This window comes from Zingiber officinale, chromosome 4A (genome assembly GCF_018446385.1).
Source record: "Zingiber officinale cultivar Zhangliang chromosome 4A, Zo_v1.1, whole genome shotgun sequence".
Taxonomy (NCBI): domain Eukaryota; kingdom Viridiplantae; phylum Streptophyta; class Magnoliopsida; order Zingiberales; family Zingiberaceae; genus Zingiber; species Zingiber officinale.
In genome coordinates this window covers 8,466,269-8,491,631 of record NC_055992.1, presented here as the reverse complement: position 1 = coordinate 8,491,631, position 25,363 = coordinate 8,466,269, and the positions used below count along the sequence as shown (strand labels likewise).

General features: G+C 36.8%; 2 protein-coding genes across 3 annotated transcripts; one reads left to right on the top strand and one right to left on the bottom strand.

Moving 5' to 3' along the window:
* Positions 1-235: 235 nt before the first annotated feature.
* LOC121969477 (late embryogenesis abundant protein Lea5-D-like) lies at positions 236-880 on the top strand. Its single transcript, XM_042519608.1, has 2 exons — positions 236-469; positions 554-880. The coding sequence occupies exons 1-2, from the start codon at positions 402-404 to the stop codon at positions 771-773; spliced, it is 288 nt and encodes a 95-aa protein (XP_042375542.1). The 5' UTR covers positions 236-401; the 3' UTR covers positions 774-880.
* A 79-nt stretch (positions 881-959) lies between these two features.
* On the bottom strand, positions 960-11,383 carry LOC121969476 (gamma-tubulin complex component 4-like). Of its 2 annotated transcripts, none has more exons than XM_042519606.1 (17): positions 11,101-11,383; positions 10,656-10,947; positions 10,328-10,464; positions 9,634-9,732; positions 7,647-7,767; positions 6,213-6,485; positions 6,004-6,084; positions 5,838-5,921; positions 5,582-5,668; positions 5,347-5,402; positions 5,079-5,267; positions 4,699-4,924; positions 3,119-3,207; positions 2,418-2,571; positions 1,792-1,914; positions 1,615-1,708; positions 960-1,265 (listed from the first exon to the last, which is right to left on the bottom strand). In XM_042519606.1, exons 1-16 carry the CDS (start codon positions 11,262-11,264, stop codon positions 1,643-1,645), a joined length of 2,241 nt encoding a protein of 746 aa, XP_042375540.1. In that variant the 5' UTR covers positions 11,265-11,383; the 3' UTR covers positions 960-1,265; positions 1,615-1,642. The 2 variants fall into 2 exon arrangements, with proteins under 2 accessions (XP_042375540.1, XP_042375541.1); XM_042519607.1 differs by having other exon boundaries at positions 960-1,253.
* Between the last annotated feature and the right edge of the window lie 13,980 nt (positions 11,384-25,363).

The following is a 25,363-nucleotide window of genomic DNA, read 5'->3' as shown; positions in this document are numbered from 1 at the left end:
CATACAGAGCACAGATCACGCTACGGCAAGAGCACAGGATCCACACACATCCATTGATTTGAATCTGGAGTTTGGGCCCATCACTGCCGGTGATCAGGACAAGATATACTAATTTCTCGATATATTATTATTATTATTATATACATGTGATGCCGAAGAGCACATGAATTATTACTTCCACTATTTCTAACTTTTTTATTTTTTAAATTCGTATAGTTTGCTATAAATTAAACCACAGATCTCTCTGTTTTCCTCACACGCAAAAGGATGAAAGGTTGAGAAAGAGGGAGAGTGAGAGGAGGAGGAGGAAGAAGACGACCTCAGTCTCTTCTGTTTGCCTTCAACTCTCTCTTTAATCTTCCTCAGTTCTATTCCTTTCCTTTTGCTGTAAACAGGCAGAGATGGCTCGCTCTCTCGTCGGCGTCGCTGCGTCTCTCAAGAATTACGTCAGTACTCCCTCTGTTAGCAGGTCAGTCAGTGGTCATGAATTCACTATGTAGTGCGATAAATCATATAAAATGAGATGCGTGATGCTTTAATTGCTACGGTACAGGAGGGGATACACGGCGGCGGCCACTGTGGCAATCAACGCGGAGCAGAACGCAGCGGCGGGTAAGGGGATGGCGGACTCCACCATGACCGGCGGCGGCGCCTCCCATGCTTCCGCGTCTTCCTCTTCCTGGATGCCGGATCCGGTGACGGGCTACTATCGGCCGGGAAACCGCCGGAAGGAGACGGAACTGCGAGAGACGATTCTCTCCAACGAGCAGTGAATTAACAGAGCTATCGTTACTGGGTTTAATACGATGTCATGTCGTTAATCCATCTCATGTTTCTTAAAATCTGAAATAACTACTGAATAAATGGTCATTTACCAGAATGTACCCTTCTATTATTCTACCAAAACCAAGTAAGCACCCAAAAAACTAAGATCGTAGCTAACATCCACTAGAAATAAATATTTTAAAAGTAGCATTCTATTAATTAAATTATAATAAAAAGTGGTTCCACTATTTCAATCAGCTCTTACAATCACAAGTCACTTTATAACTGACCGTCAAATTAACTAAAAATACAAAAAAAATTCCCCAAGACATACTCTAAAGAAACATTCAACCCCTAAACTTTTAATTGATGAATTGTGATTCATCATTGATGTTGCCATACCATACATGTCTTGTTTGTTTGATATTCCATGGGACTGACGGTTGTAAAGCAAAGGAGGAACAGAACAAGAAAAATCCACCAGCCGACTGCAACCATTCCTTTAACAAAAGAAGCAAATCAAACAACAATTGAAGACTAATAAAACAAATATGCACCGTCAGACAAGATATCGTTATATTTAGCCTGAGATTAAATATTCCACCATCACGATAAAAAAACAAAAAAAAACTAGCTGGCACTCGTGCACATTGCTGGTCGGCAACCGACTTCCTCCGGTGCATGCAAATGTCAAGTTCGGCAAGCAAATCTCATCCTTTCGGTGAGAAGGAAATGATTGATACAAAACAATTACCGACCTTTTTTTTCTTAAATTTTCATTCATACACTGCCGTTGATGTCAATTCACCATGAGAGAGAGAGAGAGAGTGGATGTTCATCAGCATTTACCTTCTGGATTCGGCATTCGGCATTGCTCTTATTCCTGCTGAAGAGGCATGGTCGGTCGTGCCCTCACAACATTCAACACGCCTCGGGCAGTTTGCTGTAGTTGGAAAGAAAAAAAAGGATGATGTTTGATTGATATATTGCAGGTGTTCGGTTCAATTTACCATGAAGGAAAGATACCTCGAAGAAAGAATTGAAGTTCAAGCGCATGAGGAATTGTCGCAGAAATGGTGCTCGTTGGCTTCCAGCAAGCCGGCTGCTACGCAATATTGTATAGAGAGAGTTGGATTTCTTATTGAACTCCTGTGAAACAAAATGATACAACAAGAGCATGAGGGCAGATATGTTGGCAGCTTTAGAAATGTTAATAAATGTGTCTGATCAGACAAAATATCATATTATTGGCCTCCCACAAAATAAAGGGAAACACACTAGATTTCATCAGAAAAAAAAACAATCACCTAGGAATTGATTCTAGGAAATTATAGATCTTATGTTATGTTTGGAAGGTTACACCCCAAATTGGTTTACAAGAGAAAACACCTTGCATGACAAATTATTCAATATATGTTAACAATATGTTTAAAAGTGGGGATCACAAGAATTACAAATGCAACATGTGATCACAATCTTGACTTATGAGTCAGCACATAAATTTGCATACATTATTCTAAGCACTTCTTTAATTTCTATACTTAGTTGCCCTTTCTATCAGAGTCCCATGTAACAACTTTTCAGAGAAGAGTATAATGGAAAACCAAGGATATCGATAGAAGTTAAAGAGAGGAAGTTTATTCAATGCCTACCTCAGCTATATGCTCCAATTCAGACATATTTGCGTTGCCTTCATACTGCTCGATGCTCCAGCAAAACTGCAGGCAAAGTTTCATAATGCTGTCCAGAATTCTAGAGACAGATCCAATATCCAGAAAGGACTGTGAAATTAAAGCTGCCAAGTACCTATGGAGTACGGATCATTGGTTAAACATGGAAAGTTGTTGAAAGAAAACAGAGCATTCTCATAAACTTTAAATAAACGATCTTTATTGTTACAGTGACGTCAACTAAAAATACTGCGCATTACAAGAATTAAAAGCAACAAGAATAGTCTAAGAACACAACCATGATGGCTGAGGGCAATTTTGTGAACATAAACAGAACCTACCAGTTTTAAAAAGAAATAAAAGACATCGTACATGAAAGTCTAAAAATGAGACAAAAATAGCAATTCTGAAAATAGCAAACAGGCAGAAATTTATACAAGGCAGAAATCTACAGTATGTGCAACGGGTTCAAGAAAGGTATTTAATATAAAGTTAGAAAATCATGCAAGTTCATGAAGCAACCCGAGTCACTTTAACCAAGATTGTAAGGAATAATAGCTCAAAAGGGACTGCGTTTGGTTTCCCTTTCATGTGATGTAATAGCTTGACTCTAAAATAATTGGAAACTTCCATGAGAATCTAGAATATTACTCTCTAGTGCAAAGAAATGGATTGATACATACTCTTGATGAAAGCCCACTAATTCAGTAAAATCATGAGAATCTTGCAAATGAGCTTGTAAAAGATTCCACTGAGACTCAATCACATCTACCTGCAAAATACAGATAATGAATAGTCCGATATCAATTCCTCACAAAATTTCTAAAATATATTAGAAAACATTCCCGGAGAAAAGTAATGTTCATCTACTTACTGAGTACAACCAAGTGAAACACAAATTAGCAATTTATTTTGTTAGTCATTAATACAGATAGCTAGGGCTTACGCAGCTTGATGACAATGATGATTTAAAAAAAAAATCAACACCAAAGAAAAATGTAAATATCTCATTTTCATGTGGCAAAAGGCAATTCGCTCGCCCCTAGCACCCCCGCCAACCCGTCCCTAGGCTAACACGAAGGAGGTAAATCACGGGTGGCTACTAGCCATTAGTGCAAATGGCCAAGACATAGGAGAGGTTATGCTCGGTCACGCCGAGTTTCGACCCCAAGACCTCATGTGGCAACACCCCATGCCTTAACCATCGCACCGCCCCGAGGGGACTAAATATCTCATTTTCATGAACAATAAACAAGTATTCAAATTCTCCATGAACACTTATTAGCAAAGGGATTAAAAAAATAGCTTCCTTGCTATTAAATTAGTAGAGCAGTGGAAATATATTTTTCTCATAAAAGTGGCTGTCACCATAAATAGCTCAATGGTCTACTTGGAAATTCTGTTGGGAACTTTACTTTTGTCAAGTCCCCCGAGCGTAGCACAGACGGTGGGCGCATGACATTTCTGGCGTAATGGCCAAGGTTGATTCTCAAAAACTGACGCCTGGGGTTAACCCCACCATGCGCCTGACGCTTTACCTGCATGTACCTCCCTCCATATCTGTGAGGCCGACACTGGGGGGGTCGTTAATGTAGCGAATCTACATTTTCTTAAAGCTAAAGTTGTCATCACAATTTTTTTTATACTTACAATTATTTCAATGATCTAAAATAATTCATAGATGTTTCTAAATATTTTTTCTTAACAATTTTTATAATATTGTTTTAAATAAATATTTAAATTTTTATTTAGATTTATATTTGATAACTTTTCAAGGGAGTTAAGATTACATTAATACTACTGCACTCCTTGGATAAAGTCCAACGAAGTGAAAATTAATATTAATTAAATTATAGCATAAACGAAGATGAAATGCATGCATATGGCACTAACTGAAATCAATAAACTAACAGTCTAATATTAGTAATCAGCCACTCTAGGCCCTACTCCAACATCTAAGCCGGGATTACAATGGTCAAATTTAGTCCATATTGCTTATAATCTTTGAAGGAGTTTAATGTTTTATCTTGGCAGAATTGAAGAACAAAGCATGCACTTGAACAAAAATTTAGCCATATTGGTGGTCAAATATGAAGAAACATTGACTAAAGTAATAAAATGAAATCCTGCCAAGATAAAAGCACTTGTAACTCTGATGTTTGTATCTTGTTGCTTGCAGCTTGAAAATCTACAGTCCAAATAACCATTATGATAAACTTTACAATGAGCAAATTCAGAGGAACATGATACACTTCACTATTACCTGGATATAAAATTGCAGATTCCTAATCAAGAAAATCATGTGCTCCCTGACTCTCCACATAGGTGTGGATCGTTGCCGACGATGTAGAGGTATGAAATTATTTTTTCTATCCCTCCTATTCTTAGCAAAGTCAATGTGATCTTGATGCATGACTGCAGCCCATGATTTCTCTAATTCCATTTGTGTTCTCTTTAGTCTGATTAAGTACTGGAAAACCTTTCGGTACCTATACAGATTTACTGTTATTATGTCCAACATGGAATTGGTCTTTCAGAAATTTCATTCTCTGACTATTTGATATGGATATGGATATGAATCATTAAAACCTTACTAGAATGAATTTAGGCTATTACAGAGTACTGCATAGCACAACAACTTACTTAGAGATGACCTCTTGAGTAAAAAATAGCTGCAATGGCCAATCAACAGAATATTCAAGAGCCATACCATCCCAGCCATCCACCGAGGACTCAGATGAAGTCTTGCCTTGTGAAGGAATTGTCATAGCAACACTCTTTGTCTTTAAATCAACTTGAGATGTAGACACGTTAATTCCAAATGAAGGCATTCTGTGGCACAAATAGCATCACTTATTGACACAAGAAAAGGCAATTTTTGGAGTGAGAAATTAAAAGCTAATAAGGGCACCTTAGTGATACTCTTGAAAAGTATTTGTCTTCATCCCCCACAGTCTTTAGTGCAGCCTGCATCAGATAAAATGGGTATAGCCGTAACTCTTCCAAATGAAAGTTAGCAAAAATAATTCATATCAGACATGTGCAATCAGGTAATATGTAAAGAAGTTGTTTCATAAGATGATGGGCATAAGACATTTTACAGAAACGATGTTAAATTGCATGAATTTATAATAATTAAGCCTTACCAACTGGAAAGGGACCATCAAATCTGCTTCAGCAGTAGATTGACGAGGAGGTAGGCGCATCAATTGGCGGCTCTCTTCAAGAAAACACTTACAATTGAGCATGGTGTTAGAATCAAGCATATAAAACAGCACGGAAAGAGTGAAATTAAAATAGTAGAGGCTTTCAAGAAGAAATAGTGTTAAGTATTAAAATGCATTTACAGTCAAGTATATAAAATAGTACATAAAGGACCATACAATTTTATTAGCATTTTACCTGGAAGAAATCACCTTTTGCTAATAAAAAGTAATCTTTCAGAGCTTTCAGGTGTCCATTTAGATCAGCACGCACGACCACAAGCTTTTACAGGTATGTAGTAGTTAAGTATTAGATCAAAAAGAGTACATAGTGTGTAGTGGTCATATATACGAGTAGGAGTTACCTGCCAAAGATGATTAGCTGCAATTATGCGAATTGAACCTACAGCAGATTCAAACAACCTTTTCTGGAACTCAGATGATTTCTGCATAAAATATTACCAGGTTAAAGCATAAACATTTTAAGTATAGAAGAAACAAAAAATTTGGCATGCGGAAAAGTTTGGATCTGTAAAAAATGCTATAAACATGACATATACTGAAGGGGGAAAACCTTTAGCTCTTTAAGCATTGCATCAATTTTGTCAGCCTCAGATTGTGGAAGCAGATCTTCAGCAATCAAATTCATAGCTGGAGATACTTCCCTTTGGGAACTAAAAGTTTCAATATAACTTTGAACTCTAGAAGATCCTTTTAGAACCAATTGGCGCATAAAGGATTCTTGTAGTCTAAAGTTAGTAGTTGGGTTTCTTAGAACCCTAACAGCTTTACCAGCAAAAAGAATAGATTCAGCAACACGCATGTGTATATACTCAGGTAGCATTTCCTGCAATTTGAAAATCATAGAACGACAAGAATAAGGCTACAAGTTTTCCAGCATCAACGCAAAGAAATAACTGAATAAAGAGTAACTAAACTGTTTGCAAACTAGATTCAATAATTTATCCAACCCATGTTTATCATAGATCCTATATTAAACTGGTTTTATTAAACTGACAAATAGGTGTCATTGGCTGCAAGTTCAAATTAGCACATATGTGTTTGATATCACAAAAATCTGAATACACAGACATCATCCAGTTATAGCCCCACGAATTAAGGCTAGAATACTCAGCTGAATCAGATAAATCAACTTTCTCAGCGCTTGATTTTCATTTGCCTTTTTTTATTCATTTCCCCTTTTGTTGTCAGCACTCATCAACGAGCATAGAAGAATTATTTCTCTTGTGATCACTGGAAAGGAAAAAGGAGGAAAGAAATCAGGAGTGGTTTTCTTTGTTATTGTTTCCTCATGAACAACCTGAGTGAGCTACCTGTACATACGATCAACCTAAGGTACCCCTCTTAGTGATGCTGAATTGCTGATTGAAGGTGCTCCTCCAACAAGCACTTTAGACACTCTGGTCTCACCTCCCTGTGCTTGGGCATATGGATGAGTACTCGAGCACCTGGTGACATGACAATTTTGAGAATCTAACCTGATTGGATTACATGTCCAGATCTAGGGACACTTCCAAAATAATCGCACCATATTAGTCCATTAACATCCAAATCTCCAGCAACAAGCGTCGAATGTTTGGTCTCATAGTTCATGCAAACAAATTGAAGTCCAAGTGTTCCACTCAAGATAAAGTTTGGTAGTGGAAATGGCAGTTTGAACTCTACTCTACTAAAGTGTTCAATCTGTCTGTTTCAATGACAGAGACTGAAAAGCATAAATTTCAAATTTGATGTAGTTTCACACTAGTTGTCAGTGCCTAAGCAACTCTCCATCTTTTTACATCAAGGTTTAGGCAAAAAATAGAGGTTTCCAAACATCACTGATAAATTTTATAAAGAGAAAAGACGAACAATTAAAGTCAAAGATGTTCTAGATAACAATTGCAAAAATAGTCAACATATAATGCAGAGATATAATTGGTGAGATAAAATTCATGTAGATAACTTCAAATGATTGAGATATAGGTTTAGATCTATCATAGTATACCAAAGATATATGAAATCCTGAGTGCCAATCCGTTAGAGTTGTGTCATCAGCTGATTTCTCCATAAACTTTTTGATTTGTTCAGAATGAGATAACTCACTATCGTCACTCCTTCCATCTTGTCTGCAAAATCATTAAAGAATTTTCAAATGCTAATGTAACTGCAGATTATATATTCAATGTAATAACACTGCTCCTATAATGCTATTTAGGTTCATATTTGTTGTAAGCTACAACTTGAGTTTGAAATTTCATGTTCTGCCAGGCAGTACTGCTGAAATTTACAATTCTGATAAATTGCTGGAATCTGATATTGGTTGGCATGAGTAATCTTTTTAATGTTGCCCATGTGGGATGGATTCAACAAATGATACAACAACTAATATTTGTTAATTGAGATATTTGTTATATTTTGTATAGCCAAATTTTAATTGAATTGGCAATTTAAATGTTATATTCTTCCTTTAAAAAAAGTAAACAGGCATGGACGGACATTAAAGAGTAAAACAACTACATCCCAAGAGACCAACATGCTCTGGTGTGCGCTAAGTATGTCAAAGTGTTGAGAAAGTATGATACAATAAAATTTCAACTCAATTGATTATCTAATTCTATAGTCTTAAGAGTTATAGGTACAAAAATCTAAGAGAAAGGAGATTGAAGGAGTAAATATCATTTAAATTCATCTAGGCATACTTCATCACGCGTCTAAGCGTTTTGTATATTGGGAGGGAACTAAACTAATTGAGAGGGAATTAAAGGAATCAGTATCCACATGCTTTAATGCCTTGAAGCTTGCAAAGTGTTAGCACGACGGACAAGGTACCAATACTTCACCATTTAAATCAAGGATAGAAACCTTACCATGAAACAATACCTTAACTACAACATTGACAAATTTAATGTTTAAAAAATTGAAAAACCATTTTTCAAACATTTATATAGTTTATTAGAAATTCAATAAATGAAGCCAAAGTTTTACTACAAGCCAAAATAAATATCTATGACGATAAAATAAATAATAGGATTCATTTTAATAATTTGTCACACACTCTAGTTCTTCTCACATGCAAGTGTCCTCCTTATTCTGCCTCCCACGATTTGGGTACAAATTCAATTATATATTCAAACTATGAGATCATCATCTCCAACTTCCTAATAATTAAGAGCTAATTAACTAACTGAGTTACACACAAAAAAGATCTTCGTTGAATATGGTAATGGTTCGACTAATTACAAAGCTAAATAAGCTTTCAAGCACTGCATCATTATCAAATGTATAACAACAATACAATGTCAATGTTGTGCGAAAATGAAAAAAATTAAGAGATGTATTACACCTGGCAGTCAACCTAGAATGTCTAAGCCCTATGAGCATGTCATAAAAATTTGATAGCTTGCATAGAGCTCATTGAAAGGATAAGGTCCAAGGGCTGACCATAAATGGTTGGCACTACCGAAGTTTCTAGTTTGTTGATGATTGATCATCGGGATGATGGCATAGCTAGTGCTTGAGATAATTATTCGAACAGGAATTAGAGGGTAACAGTAAGGCTGCTCCTCAACTGCCTGAGCAGCCATATTTTAATGTCTAGCTTGCAAGGGTTGAGACCATGCACTATTGACCTTCCAACGAAGCATTTGCAGGATTGTGTACTAGCTTCCCTAGAAAAGTAGAGTTTGATTTTAGTTGAATACTAAAGAAATTAGTTTTATTTTAGTTGAATACCAAAGAAATTAGCTAGGAATGTAATGAACTAGCAAGCCACAGAATTCCTTAACGAAGAACTGAGAGAAAAAGATCATGGATCCTTGAGGACAAGTGGTTGAATTAGGCACGTCAAAGAAAAATTTATCCAAAGGATATGCTATAGATTTTTTCTATACATTAAACATCATAAAAGGAATCTGCAAAATAACACAAAGAAAGGAAAGTTTTATGCGCCCTTTTATCTAGTTGATAGTTGCACTTTCTTTAAACTCAAATACCTCTGGATGAAAAATTCCCCATGCTGATCTTGAAGGATACCATATACCATCCAAGACGCAAGTTGGTTGTACATAACCTGATGACCATGCCACAGAAGCCTATGTTTTTGCACACAAAAACCAAGAAAATAAACATATAGAAGATAAGCTCAACTTCTGTGTAAATGCAATGGTGAAAACAAAATATTCAGTTCTATAACAGTAAGTGATCAAATTCAAAAGACTTGTGAAAATTCAAATGTGGCATGAAATCTTAAAAAGGTGAAATTTAGCAGATCTGGAAAATAACAAGATATAAGTGTCCAATGTAAACCTATACCCAAGGTACAGAGCCTAACATAGGTAGCTGCTTCAAATTTGTACTAAAGTGTCAGATATAGATCACACACACAAGTTTTTTTTTTTAATCTTTATTGAACTGAATGATCTTTCTCTTTTCAACAAATGCATTCTTAATAAAACGAGAAAATATCATATGCTCTAACTCAGGAGCCAACAATAGATACATACAAATATTTTCAAGTGATGAGACATCTGTTCTAAATTTATAGCAGTGATATCTAAATTGCGTAGTTGAGCCCTGCATCAACTAGAAAAATGAAAAGACAAGCATCCCATTGTGTTCACTGATGGTCATGCAAATGATTAGAAAAATGAGTTATCAAAGCTTTGGAAGTGATACAAAAGAAACTACCTTTGAATGCATGCTTGCAATTCAGGAACACCACAATGGCAACGCTTGTGCAAAAGATTGAGTAGTTGTCCTCCTCGTATGTCTTCGCGTTCAATTTCCACGACGAGTTCGTACAGAGGAGGTAAAAGAACCTCAAACTAAAATGTTTTTTTTTCAATAATTACCAACAAGAAAAAACTAAATAAGAACAATGTTCAATAACGCAATACTAAACAAACAAAAAATGGAAATTTTCCTAATTTAACAATGATAAGAAAAATTTAGATAACACAAAACTCATTATCCCAAATTTCTATAAAAATTTCCAGTATACAAAAATTAAAAATACCTTATTCAGGCCTTGGGTCACAGTTGCCAAAATAGGCAGTGGATCAGAGAGCAAATTCTGCTCAATCTGAAGGACGGCAGCTCTATAAACTGATAAAATCTCCACAAGGCCATTAGCAACGGTCCTTCGATATGCACTTCCTTTTCTCACTTTGTCTTTCTGAACTTCAAGGTCTTGAGATAAAGAGAAACTTTTTGCTGAATGTATAAAACTTAAATTCCGTGATTTGGTGGCAAATTGATCAAGTTCCTTATAGTAGAAACCTAACGATACAAGCCTTTCAATAAGGCTCCTGAAAAAAATTGGATTAACATTCATATTATAGGATGCAAACAATTTACATCTAAACATTATCAGTTAGGAATAACAGCATACAAAATAACTTTCACAATCTATTCTTACAGGGTGAGAACTGAGTGCAAATCATTATCAAACTACTTCGAACCTTTCGGAGGGGTGGAGGAAGGATAGATCTGGGGCGAGTTTGAAGGTGGGCTCCTCCGGGAACTGGTGGTGCGAATCCAGACCTAGGGTTTCTGCCTGCTCCCGCTCGTCGATGACGAAGTCGCCTGTGAAGCCGAGAAGCGCGAGGAGGAGTTCGTGCAGCATTCCCGCTCTTCCGCTACAGGCATCAGCGAAGATTCAACGAAGATTGAAGAATGGCGTCGTCGCCCCAACGAATCCGAGAAATTGCGACTGAGCGAGCAGCTTCGATTTGATTTTGTAACGGCAACAAAAACTTGTTTGTTTAAATATTTTAATAAATACCTTAGTTTAATATTTTATCATATTACCCTCAATTACAAAATCAACTATACATAATATTATTATTATTATTATTATTATTTATTATTTTATTATTTTATTATTTTATTTTTTTACTTTTCTTTTTCCTTGTATATTTTTTTATTTTTTTATGTGTTTTTTATTTTTTAATGTTTTTATATTTTTATATTATTTATATTTATATTTTTTTTAATTTTTTTACATTTTTTAAATTTTAATTTTTATTTATTTATTTTATTTTTAATTTTTTTTATTTTTAAAATTTTTAAATTTTTCTTTATTTTTTAAAATTTTTTAAAATTTTTAAAAATGTTAAATTTTTTAAAATTTTTAAAAATGTTAAATTTTTATTATTCTTTTTTAAAAAATTTTAAATTTTTTAAAATTTTTTATCATTTTTAAAATTTTTATTTTTTATTTTTAAAATTTTTATTTTTTTTAATTATTTTTTTTTTAAAAAATAAATTTTTAAAATTTTTAAAACATTTTTTTATTTTTTTACATTTTTAAATATTTTTTTATATTTTTTCTCTTTTTTGCATGTTTTTTCTTATCGGAGGGTATTTTTGGTAAAAAAAAATCGTTAACCCCGGAATCAACAAAAACCTAGGGTGCGTTTGGTTTACACCGTTTTCATTTTCATTTTCTGGAAAACGCGCGTTTTCTAGAAAACAGAAAACGACTTTTTGTCATTCTCTGTTTTTCTAGAAAACGATAGCCAATTTTTTAGAAAACGCGTGCGGAAAACGCAAACCAAACACCATTTTCCAAAAAACGCGCGTTTTCCAGAAAATGATTCCGGGCTGCATGACCCTTTTGCTGACGTGTCGAGCATGAAACATTACTTAGGAATCATCGAATACCTAAACCAAACAAGGTTTTTGTTGATAACCTTGGATGGATAACCAAGATTATCAAGAATAATCCCGAACCAAACGCATCCTAAGGTTTAATAATTGTGATTTGCGGGGGTCTAAGCCATTATTTAGAAATAACGCTATTTCTGTTATAATTATTACTATGTTTTTATATAATATATCCGCTTATTCCAACTGACTAATGGCTCCGGCCTCCAGTCTCCGAGCTCTGAGCTCCAGGTGATTAGCTTTCTTAGATTTATTGTCTCTAAAATCTTTATAGTACACTTCAACTGAGATTCAGATTTTAGATGTCTAAATTAAGAGTTTGGAAGGTCTGATCTGTTTGGAAAGCTTAGCCACTGTAGCATGGCCCTAAGGTATTATAAAAAATAATAATAATTTACTAGACAACATAGTCAAAGTTACAAAATGTCTAAATAGGAATGACAATTTCACCCGAAATCCGGATCAGATATTCGACCCGAATGGAAGAGAATATAGAGGGATTATTAATACATGATACCCGACCTGAATACCCGATTAAATAATATGGAAGAAGATATATATATGGAGGGACTATCAATACCTGATACCCGACCTGAATACCCGATTAAATAATATATATACATATATTAAAGAAAATTTTATTTTTTCCAAAATCAATATACTATTTTTATTGATATTAAAAGGAGAGTATATAGATGTTTAATCTATTTTTTAAATTATATATATATTTTTTTAATAGGATGTTAATTTTAATATATTTTTATTGAATGATAATAATTGGATAGAAAGAAAAAAAAGTATAACTGTAGAAGATATCCGATCTTTTAATGGGTATGAGTATACCCATTGGAGATCCTATACCCGATAGGTATGGGTACGGAGGATATAGAATTCGACCCCGAATCTGACCCATTACCATCCCTATGCCTAAATCAGGATGATAAATTTAAAATTATCAAATCATATATTTAATTTTTATTTTTATCCTTCCATATTCATTTGTATTTACCTTAATCAATTATTATAATGTAGCAATCAATTTAGATACTGCTCATTAGAATAGAAATGTTGTTCTCTCAGAACGGATAGGTAGCTAGTGCATGATGGTGTTCCCACCATGAGGTCTAAGGGTCATATCCCAGCTAGTAGTTGGATGGCTAGTCTCCCCCATGCGCTATTCAATTGCCAAGGTTAGTAATCATCTATGATTTATCTCTTCCGTATTGGCCTGGGAACGGGCTTATGGAAGCTCTAGGGCGATTACCACCATTAGTATAGTAATGTCTCAAATCAATTGTTATATTTAGGGGTGTAATCGAGTCGAGCCGAGCTCTTGAATATTTGAGTTTGACTCATTTATAATCGAGCCGAGCTCGAGTTTTATTTAACAAATATATTCATGACTCATGAGTTTATTCGAGCTTTTTATTAAGCTTAATAAATATAAACTATAAATTTAAATATTCATTAAAAACTAAATTATATATTTAGAGAAAATTATAATAATATTATTAAAATTTATTATTTTATTCTAATAAATAAATTTAATATATTTGTCTATATTTTTCATAAGTAGAGTGTAAAATCTATAAATTCAATATCAAAACTATTATTTTTTTCATTTAAAAATTGATTCATGAGCTTAACGAATATATTCACGAGCTAACGAGTAGAGTATTGTGAAACTTGAGTTTGACTTGTCTATCTTAATGAACCTCATTAAACGAGTTCAAACGAGCTTTTATCGAATCGAGATTTGAATAGCTCATAAGCGGATTAGTTCATTTACACCCTTTGCTATATTGTTGCAATCAATTAAAAATTTTAATTTGTATTTAAAAAATCATTGCTCTTAATATAACAAATCTTATTCATTTTGGTCGAAATCGACTAATAAACCTAGAAAATTTATAATGACATAGAATCAGGTCATATATATTCGTCTAATATTTTTTATTATATTTATGCTCACCAATGTCATTTCCATACACGAGCAATAATTTTTTAAATATAAATCATATTTTTAATCGATTACTACATTATAGTAATCAATTCGACACTGTCCATCAACACAATAGTATTCTGAATCAACAGCTATGAACTAAAGTTTTTTATCGGCTATCAAGATAAATCAGAAAGTACTAATGAATGTTGATCCTGTCCGAAAATCATGATGAATGCTAGCTGGGAATGTGGCATGTCGATTGATCGCGTGAAGACTCCGCTCTGCTCTACAACACTGGAAACATTAGTGCCGGGTCAGGGAGGGGGTCCCTGGCGTTGACCTTCTGACGCTTAAATCAATCACCAGAACAGTAGAAAATGGAGCAATGTAGCAACAGTGAAAGCATAAGCGTGAACAGTGAATAACACATACTTTCGCCGGTGCATTGACCCCCTTTTATATAGTGCCCTAGTGGGCCACGCACACACTCCTCAAGGCATGGACACACTTTCCCAACTGCCCTATGAAAAGACATGTCAGAAAAGTATCTCTAACACCATAATTTAATAAGACATGCAAATCCCTGATGAGACAGTAGAAACTTTCATCGTACGATTCGCCTGTTGACGATCCCCTATTATCAGCGGCATTACCTCCCAATGAGATATTAAGAGATATAGGAATGGTCCTACTGTTCGGTCGAGCGGGATAGCCGCTCGACCTAGACTCCTCTGCTCAATTAACCTCTGCTGCTTTTCCCCGTAGTGACTTGGTTCAGTAGATTATTTTCGCCCGACCTGATCCATAATGAGCATCTGATGTTCTTTCCGTAGTGGGCCTGACCGGACGGCGTTCTGCTCAGATGAGCCACCTGGCCGATCGAACACTTCATAGCCGATCGACAGTTGGCGTCGATTCCCACTCGGCCATCTTTGGTGGGACCGTTGACCACCGATGACCACCTTAACTTTGACTTCTACGTCAGCTGCTATCTCCGCCTTTGACCCAGACTTGGTGGTGTTGGTGTAATATTCCCTAGGTTAAGGTTGACCTAGTTGACTGAGCTTGAGTTGATTCAAGCTCGAGTCTTGATGTTTGGGTTTCGATATTTGACAATACATGTAGACAACACATGGAGATTGCAGGTGCGATTGTTCATGTGGGAAGATTGTGAAGGAGAGTCAAGTAGGTCAAGGTTGACTGGATACTTGACTGGAAAGACCTAGTGAGTGAAGCTAGGCAGAAGGGAAGTCCTGGTGAGTGAAGCCAGGCAGATGAAAATCCTGGTGAGTGAAGCCAGGTGAAAGACCTAGTGAGTGAAGCTAGGCAGTATGGAAAGTCCTGGTGAGTGAAGCCAGGTAAAGGGAAAGTCCTAGTGAGTGAAGCTATGCAGTATGGGAAGTCCTGGTGAGTGAAGCCAGACAATTGGGAAAGTCCTGGTGAGTGAAGCCAAGCACGAGGAAATCCAGATGGATCAAGGCTGATCGGACATCTGGTGTTAGAAAGTCCAAGTAGGTCAAAGGGATTGACCGGATACTTGACACGAGGAGGAAAGTCCAAGTGGGTCAAAGGGATTGATTGGACACTTGATGAGCGAGTTCTAGCAGGTCAAGGGTGACCGGATGCTAGACATGATGTACCAACAGGTCATAGTTGACCGAATGTTGGTTTAGGGGACTTTGGACTTGATTTTGGGTAAAATCAAGGAGCTGGATCGATTAGTCGATCGATTGGCTCATGCCCAATCGATCGGTCAATCGATTGGGTGAGTCCCCGCGACAAGCTTCCTCCCAATCGATCAGTGGATCGATTGGGAGAGGCTCGCAATCACATATAACAACGCTGGATCGATCAGCCGATCGATCCAGAGCTCCCAATCGATCGCCCGATCGATTGGGAGGTGTGATTCTGCGCGATAAGCCCTGGATCGATCGGCCGATTGATCCAGGCAATTCCCGAGAGCACAGAGGCGCTCTGGATCGATCGACCGATCGATCCAAAGTCTCCCCAATCGATTGGGAGCAATCCAATCGATCGGGATTCGACCGTTGGCGCTGAATAAAGTCGTTGGCGTGCGATTCCTTCGGCAGCTCTCGCACTGTTCACTCCCGATCTACACAGCGATCTTAGAGGATTTTTCTCCAGAGCTCACCGCCAGTTCTTGAAGCTTCTTGGAGCAGCGTTTCCAAGGTCAAGAGGCATCCCAAGCAAGAGGAAGAAGCTAGCTAGGGTTTATTGTACACGATCTTGTAAGATTTACTTGTATTTGCTTCTTCTTGTTTGTTGTGTGAGTTTGTAAAGGCTTCTCTGCCTTCGGTAGTTACCGTAAAGGAGTGTTTTCATAATGGAGAGTGCTCGTGTGTGTGAATCCTTGGATTAGTCACCTCATCTTGAGGTGGATACCAAGTAAATCCTTTGTGTTAGCGTTATATGTTTTGTTTCTTGTATTTCCGCTGCATATCATTGAAGAAACAAGCAACGAAGAGCACGAGGAGCGCGACGAGCTATTCACCCCCCCTCCCCCCTCTAGCTATATTTTGGTCCCAACAGGTGGGCCCCCTTTATTGTCACATCACAAGTCTTCCCCTCAAGTTTAGTCGAAAAGGCTGTAAGTCCGACTGACTGGACAAGTAGCGTCTTTAATGACCTTCCCCTGATTGGGCATTCTCTGTTTCCGAGCATCTGATCGGCTCATATCATCTTCATAATCATCATTTTGCTTTATCTTACTGACCTGAGCTTGGAGCCGTAGCTTGGATATGGTAACCATTGAAGTCAATTTAAGTCGTCGCTCGACTAATTAATTTCACACCTGAGTTTAGAGCCGCTGCTCAGCTATCATTTATATTCCTGGTTTTAGAGCCACCTCTCGACTATCCTTTACACACTTAAGTTTAAATCCTCCACCCGGCTACTAATTAGTCAGAGATCTGTGCTGGTCGAGATGGTTGGCGGCGACACTTAGCAATTTTTCCATTTCTCTTCGCTTTCGTGGATGCACGCTTTTTATTGGTTGTTGACGCCCTCTCGATTTGTTTAACCGAGGAATCTCTATCCCCGACCTCATAGGGATTAAATTCTGATAACTGTCCTCATGCCATCTCCGAGAAAAAATTTAAAAGGAAATGGGGGAATCTTCATCCTCGCCCTCATCTCCGTCTTCCATCATGTCGTATCGAGGTGGGTTCAAGGATGAGGATAGCATCCTCATACCCACCCTAATCAACTTGCTAGGATTTGAAAAATCCTTGAACCTGAACCCGTAAAAATTTTCTAAATTCGCCCCCATTTTGGGTTTTTCCCACGAGACCTTGAACCCGTGAGCAAAATTGACATCCCTAATTGTTATAGTATACTAATTGATTCAGACACTGTTTATCAGCATAGTAATGCCCCACCAAATCGATTGCTACAGTGTAGCATGTCTGGATACGTAGAGAGCTAGAGGGGGGGGCGATGAATAGCTTTGTTCGCTTTTGATTTGCAGTGAATACTCGAAGCAAAAAATCTTCATAATGCTAACACCCTTACTTTTTATTTGGTATCCACCTCCTTAAGGTGACTAATCCAAGGGTCCACTTCTCACTTACAGATACACTATGAAAACTTCATTCTAAGAGGCGGAAAAGTTTCGTACAAGCTCAAGCACAAGAAATACAAATAAGAAATGCAAAATATGTCACAAAAGAAATCGGAAATGACTTTACAATATGAAACTTGCTTTGCTTGCTCTTTTCTTGCTTTGGATTGTCTCTTGGTGATAGAAAATGCAGCATCAATTCTTCTCCAAACACCTAAGAATCGACGGTGAAAATCCTAGATGGACTCCCCTTTATATGGACGTTGTTTGAACTGCTTTTTTGCCTTCTAATTGATTAGGTTTTTTTTAATCGATTGTCACATCAGCCGACCATCCAACAATCTATAGAACGACTCTTTTTCAAACCCATAATCGATTGGTGAGTCATACCAATTGATTCGGTGGCTTCTAATCAATTGCCTAATCGATTCAGAAGCTTCTTATTCGTAAGAAAAAACAACCTAATCAATTGCTCATTCGTTACTTAAGTTTTTTGTTCTCTCGCAACAAAGGCTCCAACCGATTAGCCCAATCAATTGAGAAAGGATGAATCGACTACCTCAATCAATTCACCAGCTTCTATTCTCTCACGAATCTTTTGAGAGAAATCATGTCTAATCGATTGATCCAATAGATTGGACTAAGCCCAATAGATTTCGACCCTAAATGTATTTGTAGGTGCAGCGGAGGCTGGTAAGAGGAGGGTGAATTGTTGAAATAAAAAATAAACTATATCCTCCTCGTGCTTTCAACTCAATTAGTGCTATAGTAAATAAAGCAGTAAAGTAATAAAGCAGTAAATAGAAAAGCTACAGGAATTTAACCTGGTTACAATCAAGGAGGTTGTTAATCCAGGGTAATGAGAAGCGCACTAAAAAGAATCTCCTTTACTGAAAGCGAAGAAGCCTTTTACACTTTGGAAGCTTAGAACTATTGCTAGGAATGACTACACGATTGATTGCTTGAGTTGTCTTGAATGCATAGCTCCAGGGGCCTTTAAATAGCCTCTGGAAATCTGATCTCGAGGGTCCAAGGCGCCTCCAATAGAGGTCCAAGGCGCCTCCAATGGGTGAGCGGATAAAACTTTATCCGCAGCTCGAAATGGTCATTTTGACCTGTTGAAGGCGCCTTCAACAAGGCTGAAGGCGCCTTCAAGCTGGAGGCGCCTCCAAGCCTGATGGAGGTGCCTCCAAGCTGGCAGCTTGAATTCCAGCTTGCTTCTATGCTTCGCTTTGACTTCCGACGCTCCGATCTTTTGGGTGATTGCGGTCAACCGGAATAGGGCTCACCCGAACCCAATTCCCGGCCTTCTCCTCGAGCAGTCTTCCTCCCCGGCTTAACGTCCCTCGAATGCCACACGCGTTCTTCTCGCCCACCGGTGTACTCTTCCGCAGCTCTCTCGTCCTTCGGACATATCGAGCCTGTCGGCTCCCTTCCCGTGCCGTCATTCTCGCTAGCTGCGTCTTCCGCTCAACTTTCTGCGCTCCTAAGATCCTGCACACTTAGACACAGGGATCAAACACAAAGCAGGACCTAACCAACTTGGTTGATCACATCAAAACTACCACGGGGTCCAACAATCTCCCTCTTTTTGATGTGGATCAACCCAAGTTCAAGTTAGGGTTAAAACAGACACAAAAAGTAATTTTAAAGAAAAAATTACTAAACTAGCATGTAAAACATAAATTTTGCAATAAATAAAATTGCAACACATTTTAGAAAAAATATTAAAATTTTAAACTTTCTAACTCCCCCTTAACTTGTACCTTTCTCCTTAACTTGTAACATTTCTCTCCTCCTTTGATCACAACAAAAATGGGGTGATAAAAAGTGTTTAGCATAAAGTGTTATGTTATAAAAAGTTAGAAAAATCTTTAAGTCAAAGAAAATTTTGTTTTGTTTGAATTTTCCATAAATTTTCTAAGTAAATATTAATTTTAAAAAATGTTCTAAGTAAAATGAATTTCTAAAAAAAAAAAAAATCCAAGGGGGAAAAAAATTTCTAAGAAGAATTAATTTTTGGGAAAAAAATTTCCAAGTCAAATGAAAATTTTGAACTTTAAAAAAATTTCTAAGTAAAAAGAAATTTTGAATTATCCAAAAAAAAATTCTAAGTAAACTTTCAAGAATCATTTTTCTAGATAATAAAAAAAATTAAAGAATTTCTAAGAAAATGTTTAAAAAACTTTTCAAAGCATTATTTAATTCTAATTTTAATGCTTTTATTAGAAAGTTAATTAAACATTTTTATTTCGATATTTCAGCTTCCAGGTCGTGGTGAGGCACTAGGCCTTCTTGGTTATTGGAGCAATAGTCACTTCCTTAGACAAAGCTTCCAAAAGAATTTTAATGTTTAATTTTCTCACTGTAAGCTTTTAACTAAAAGAGAAATTTAAACCAGCAAAGATTTTGGAATCCAAAAAAGGTTCCTTCCTACAGGATTAGTCAAAAATTTAGGGGGTACATAATACTTGGGCACTTTTCTAAGTTGACCCTGATGGTTTCTAATGTACCAATTTAATCTACCATAAATCCTTGATTTTGGAAAATGATTTAAGCATGCAGCAAATTTCAATTTTTTAATTTCTAATTTTAAACTTTCATTTTCTGATTTAAATTTATCTAAGATATTATTTAATTCAGCATTTTCTTTTTCTAATTGATCTAATTCTTTGGACAGAGACTTGATAAATTTAAAAGACTGAGTCGGGGTTAGATTGCGTACCTTACTTACCTGATCTGGTGACGCTCCCCCTTCACTGCTGCTTTCTTCTTCTGATGTTCCTCCCCCTTTATAGATGCTCATCTCTGAGCTAGACGTTTCTTCTAGCTGATGGTCGACCATCAGTGCTAGTCCCGAGAATTTTTCGACTTCTGATTCGGAGGACGACGAATCATCCCACGTGGCCTTTAGGTTGTATTTGGGTCGAGCTGGATTCTTGCTCCTTTCCTTATCCTTCTGTTTGCTCTTCAATTTTGGACAGTCCTCCTTGATGTACCCTTCTTCGTTGCAGTTGTAGCAACGAATCGTCCTTTTCTTTCGTTGATGCCTCTGCGATCTAAACTTATTAGTATTAAAAAATTTATTGAAGCGTCTTACCAGTAGTGCCGCTTCGGATTCGTCGACCGAGGCTTCTGAGTCAGAATCGTTTATTTTTGCCTTTAAGGCAATGTTCTGACTGGTCTTCTCCACTCTATTAGGCTCTGCAACTCAAGATTCGTGAAGTTCAAAAGTAGAAAACAATTGTTCTAAAGTACTTATCTCGAAGTCCTTAGAGATGTAGTACGCATATACTAAGGAAGCCCACACGGGAGTTCTCGGGAAGGCGTTGAGCACGTACCGGACAGAGTCCCGGTTCGTTACTTCTTCTCCAAGGTTGTTGAGTTGCGTGATCAGCTCTTTGATCCTCGCTTGGAGTTGCGCTACCTTCTCGCCTTGGTTCATCCGGAGATTCGTTAACTGGGTCCGGAGGATGTCGCGTCTGGCTAGCTTCGCTTCAGAGGTACCTTTGTGAAGCTCCAGGAATTTCTCCCAGATCTTTCGCGGAGTCGTAGCTTCCGATCCGATTTACCTCCTGAGGTGGCAGTACACTGAGTAGATGGAAATCAACCTTTCCGTTGGCGACGAAATCAGCTTGCTCCTTCTTGCTCCATGTGTTTTCTTCCTTATCTTTCGAAACTACATAGCCATATTTCATTATTAAGAGAATGCCAAATTCGGTTTTAAAAAATACCTCCATTTTGCGCTTCCATGTGGCGAAGTCTCCGTCGAACTTCGGGGGATAAATATTTGCTCCGGCCATAGTCTTGATCGTTGTGCTTCAGTCGACTGTTAGTCCTTCTGAGGCGGTCTGGCTCTGATACCAATTGTAGGTGCAGCGGAGGCCGACAAGAGGGGGGTGAATTGCTAAAATCAAAAATAAACTATACCCTCCTCGTGCTTTCAACTCAATTAGTGCAATAGTAAATAAAGCAGTAAAGTAATAAAGCAGTAAACAGAAAAGGAACAAGAATTTAACTTGGTTACAACCAAGGAGGTTGTTAATCCAGGGCAATGAGAAGCGCACTAAAAAAAATCTCCTTTACTGAAGGCGGAGAAGCCTTTTACACTTTGGAAGCTTAGAACTATTGCTAGGAATGACTACACGATTGATTGCTTGAGTTGTCTTGAATTCCTAGCTCCAGGGGCTTTTAAATAGCCTCTAAATATCTGATCTCGAGGGTCCAAGGCGCTTCCAATAGAGGTCCAAGGCACCTCCAATGGGTGAACAGATAAAACTTTATCCGCAGCTCGAAACGATCATTTTGACCTGTTGAAGGCGCCTTCAACAAGGCTGAAGGCGCCTTCAAGCTGGAGGCGCCTCCAAGCCTGATGGAGGCACCTCCAAGCTGGCAGCTTGAATTTCAGCTTGCTTCTTTGCTTCGCTTTGACTTTCAACGCTCCGATCTTTTGGGTGATTGCGGCCAACCGGAATAGGGCTCACCCGAACCCAATTCCTGGCCTTCTCCTCGAGCAGTCTTCCTCCCCGGCTTAACGTCCCTCGAACACCGTGCACGTTCTTCTCGCCCACCGGTGTACTCTTTCGCAGCTCTCTCGTCCTTCGGACACACCGAGCTCGTCGGCTCCCTTCCCGTGCCGTCCTTCTCGCTAGTTGCGTCTTCCGCTCGACTTCCTGCGCTCCTAAGTTCCTACACACTTAGACGCAGGGATCAAACACAAAGCAGGACCTAACCAACTTGGTTGATCACATCAAAACTACCACGGGGTCAAACAGTATTTTCACAAAACACTCCCAATCAATTAGACACTCTACCTAATCGATCAGAGCAAGTCGATCTACCTAATTGATTACCATTCAACTAATCGATTGATTCAATTGATTACTCAACCCTAACTCACTTGATCCGAGTCTATGATTCTCTCATCCAGCATTCGGTCAACTGTGATTTGTTGGGACTTTTTCACCAAGTGTTCGGTCCTCCCACTTGGACTTTCCCTTATCAACTTCCGTTTGACTTCCAATTACCAAGTGTCCGATCATCGTTTGGCTCACTTGGACTTTCTCCTTACCAACTTTCTATTGGATTTTCGATCACCAAGTGTGGTCCTCTTTGATCCACTTGGATTTTTCTCTTGCCTAATCTCAGTCAGTACTAGGCATTTGGTAGACTTCCACCCTACCTAATCTCAGTTAGCGCTTTTCCTTACCTAAACGCAGTTAGGACTTTCCTTTACCTAATACCGCTAGGACTTCCATTGCCTAGTTTTCAACTAGGTCTTCACTACCTAGCCCCGCTAGGACTTCCACTGCCTGATTCCCAACTAGGGCTTTACTATCGCCTAACCTCTAGTTAGGACTTTCCGTTGTCTAACCTTTAGTTAGAACTTTTTTAGAAAAGTATTCAGTCACCTCTTGACATACTTGACTTCTCTCTCATATATTGTTAAACATTGAAAGTCAAACTCGAGTCAATCTCAAGTTTAGTCAACCTAGTCAACCTTGACTTGAGGACGATTGCATCAATAATCTTCTCCTTTTTGATGTTTAACAACATGTTTATGTTATGCTAAACCATTAACCCAATTTCCATTTTCATCCCATGTCAGAGCATGAATGAGGGTTTCTTAACTTAAACCCTATATTCTTCTCTTTAGGCACACATCAAAAATCTTCTCTACAAAATTGATCCTTTTCGCATTTAAACTTCATAATGAATATCTCATACCCTTCCATTTTCCTCAATGCTCAGCCTTAAGCATAAATCTGTTAAAAAAATTATCATAATCATTCATTTAGAGTGTAACTCCCCTTCAAGGCATGCTCCAACTTTTATTATTGCATCAACAATGATATGGAGTTCCTAAACATTTAGAAAATCCTAAAATTAGAGTTATGAGGTTAAAAGTTCAATCTTAAATCTAAACCTCTTTCTTAACTTTAAGTTAGTCTCTTTTAACCATTCATTTTCTATTTTTATCAAGAAAATTATCCTTAAATGCTTACCTAAGTACTTCAGATGGTTATGGATGGTTAAATTGACTGAATGTATCTTAATGGATTGAAAACAGACCACTCAAGCCAAAGACTACCTTGCTAATCGATTGGTTTCAACTATTAATTGATTATAGCATGTCTGAATCAATTAGTGTCCACTACCAATTGATTCCAGCGTGTCCCAATGGATTTGCAATAGTGCATAATCGATTGGACTTTCTGATTTTCTAAATTAATTTCAGACTAAATTTTAGAAACTCTTAAATAATTATACGATTTTCTAAAAATCATGAAATTTCATATAGACATAATTTATGCCATATACTATTAGGGAAAAATAGTTTTATATGAAAATACCTCTCATTTTCAAAGAATGACACAAAATTGAAAATTATTGAAAACTTCAATGTTTCACTCTACTTTGTATCTAATTGCTCAATGGTAATTACTATCAACAAATAAACTTCACTAAAGTTTTCTAAAATATTTTTGAAGTCATTTTCAAAAATAATTTTCAACCATGATCTTTGGGCTAAATGCACATGACTTGCACATTAGCTTTCCCCATGATTGGACTTTACATAATTCATTTATTTTGATGAAACTAAAAACTCAAATAGATAAATTAAATTAACATTTTGAGTTTTATTCATACTTATAACATCTCACTTGTATCAAATATGTCTTCATATGCATACAAGTCAACTCTATAGTATTTGTGAGATGTAAAATAAATTTTTCCCAAACTAAGGGATCATTTAGTTCTATTTGGTATTTTAATTTTGATCATCCTACCTAGAATGTCAATTTATGTCATTGTCCTTAATTACAAGGAATTTAAAATAATGCATGATAAATGGTTATGACATACATCAAAATACATATTTCCAAAAGAAAAATTATCATAGTTAAATTATGTATATATGACACGACATATAATATTTTCATAAATATATGAATGTAGTATATGATGTCATGATATGTGATAGGGCACACAAAAGTATGACAATTATAATTGATAAGAAAAACTATCTAGATTTCCTATCATAGTGTTTTCCACAAATTGCTAAGTCAAAATAAACCTAAGTTACTCTTATCTCCTTTAGAAAAATATCAAAATCTCAACTTGACATTCCTTTGAATTCTATCCTATTTATGTCAATTTAATCAAGCTCAATACTTCAAAATTTTGATTGATACACTTTTTACTCTTCAAGAGTAAAAATTAACTCGCATTTTCAAGATATCACAATACCTTAAAAATTTCCTAAAGAGTCAATTTCACAGTAATTGAGTTAACTACCTTTCTAATTAGAGTTGACACACTCTAAACCCATCTAAAGTGTAAAAAACATACTCTTAGAAACTCAATACCTATTGATGCTCCTTAGGTGTTCTTGGTGTTCATTAGAGATAACTTCCTTTGATACCTTAGCTTCCTAATGACTTTTTTTATGCTTATTAGAAGCTTTAGTTATACTAATTTTCTCAAAGTCAACTCTAGGGATAACCTCCCTTATAATCTTGACTTGACT

Excerpts from the sequence above, each read along its gene's own strand:
- LOC121969477 (XM_042519608.1), top strand. The coding sequence starts at position 402 with ATGGCTCGCTCTCTCGTCGGCGTCGCTGCGTCTCTCAAGAATTACGTC. Across the intron at positions 470-553 it reads AGTACTCCCTCTGTTAGCAG|GAGGGGATACACGGCGGCGG; the intron begins GTCAGTCAGTGG and ends GCTACGGTACAG.
- LOC121969476 (XM_042519606.1), bottom strand. The coding sequence starts at position 11,264 with ATGCTGCACGAACTCCTCCTCGCGCTTCTCGGCTTCACAGGCGACTTC. Across the intron at positions 3,208-4,698 it reads ATCTGCAATTTTATATCCAG|GTAGATGTGATTGAGTCTCA; the intron begins GTAATAGTGAAG and ends TGTATTTTGCAG. Across the intron at positions 1,915-2,417 it reads AATTGGAGCATATAGCTGAG|GAGTTCAATAAGAAATCCAA; the intron begins GTAGGCATTGAA and ends TTTGTTTCACAG.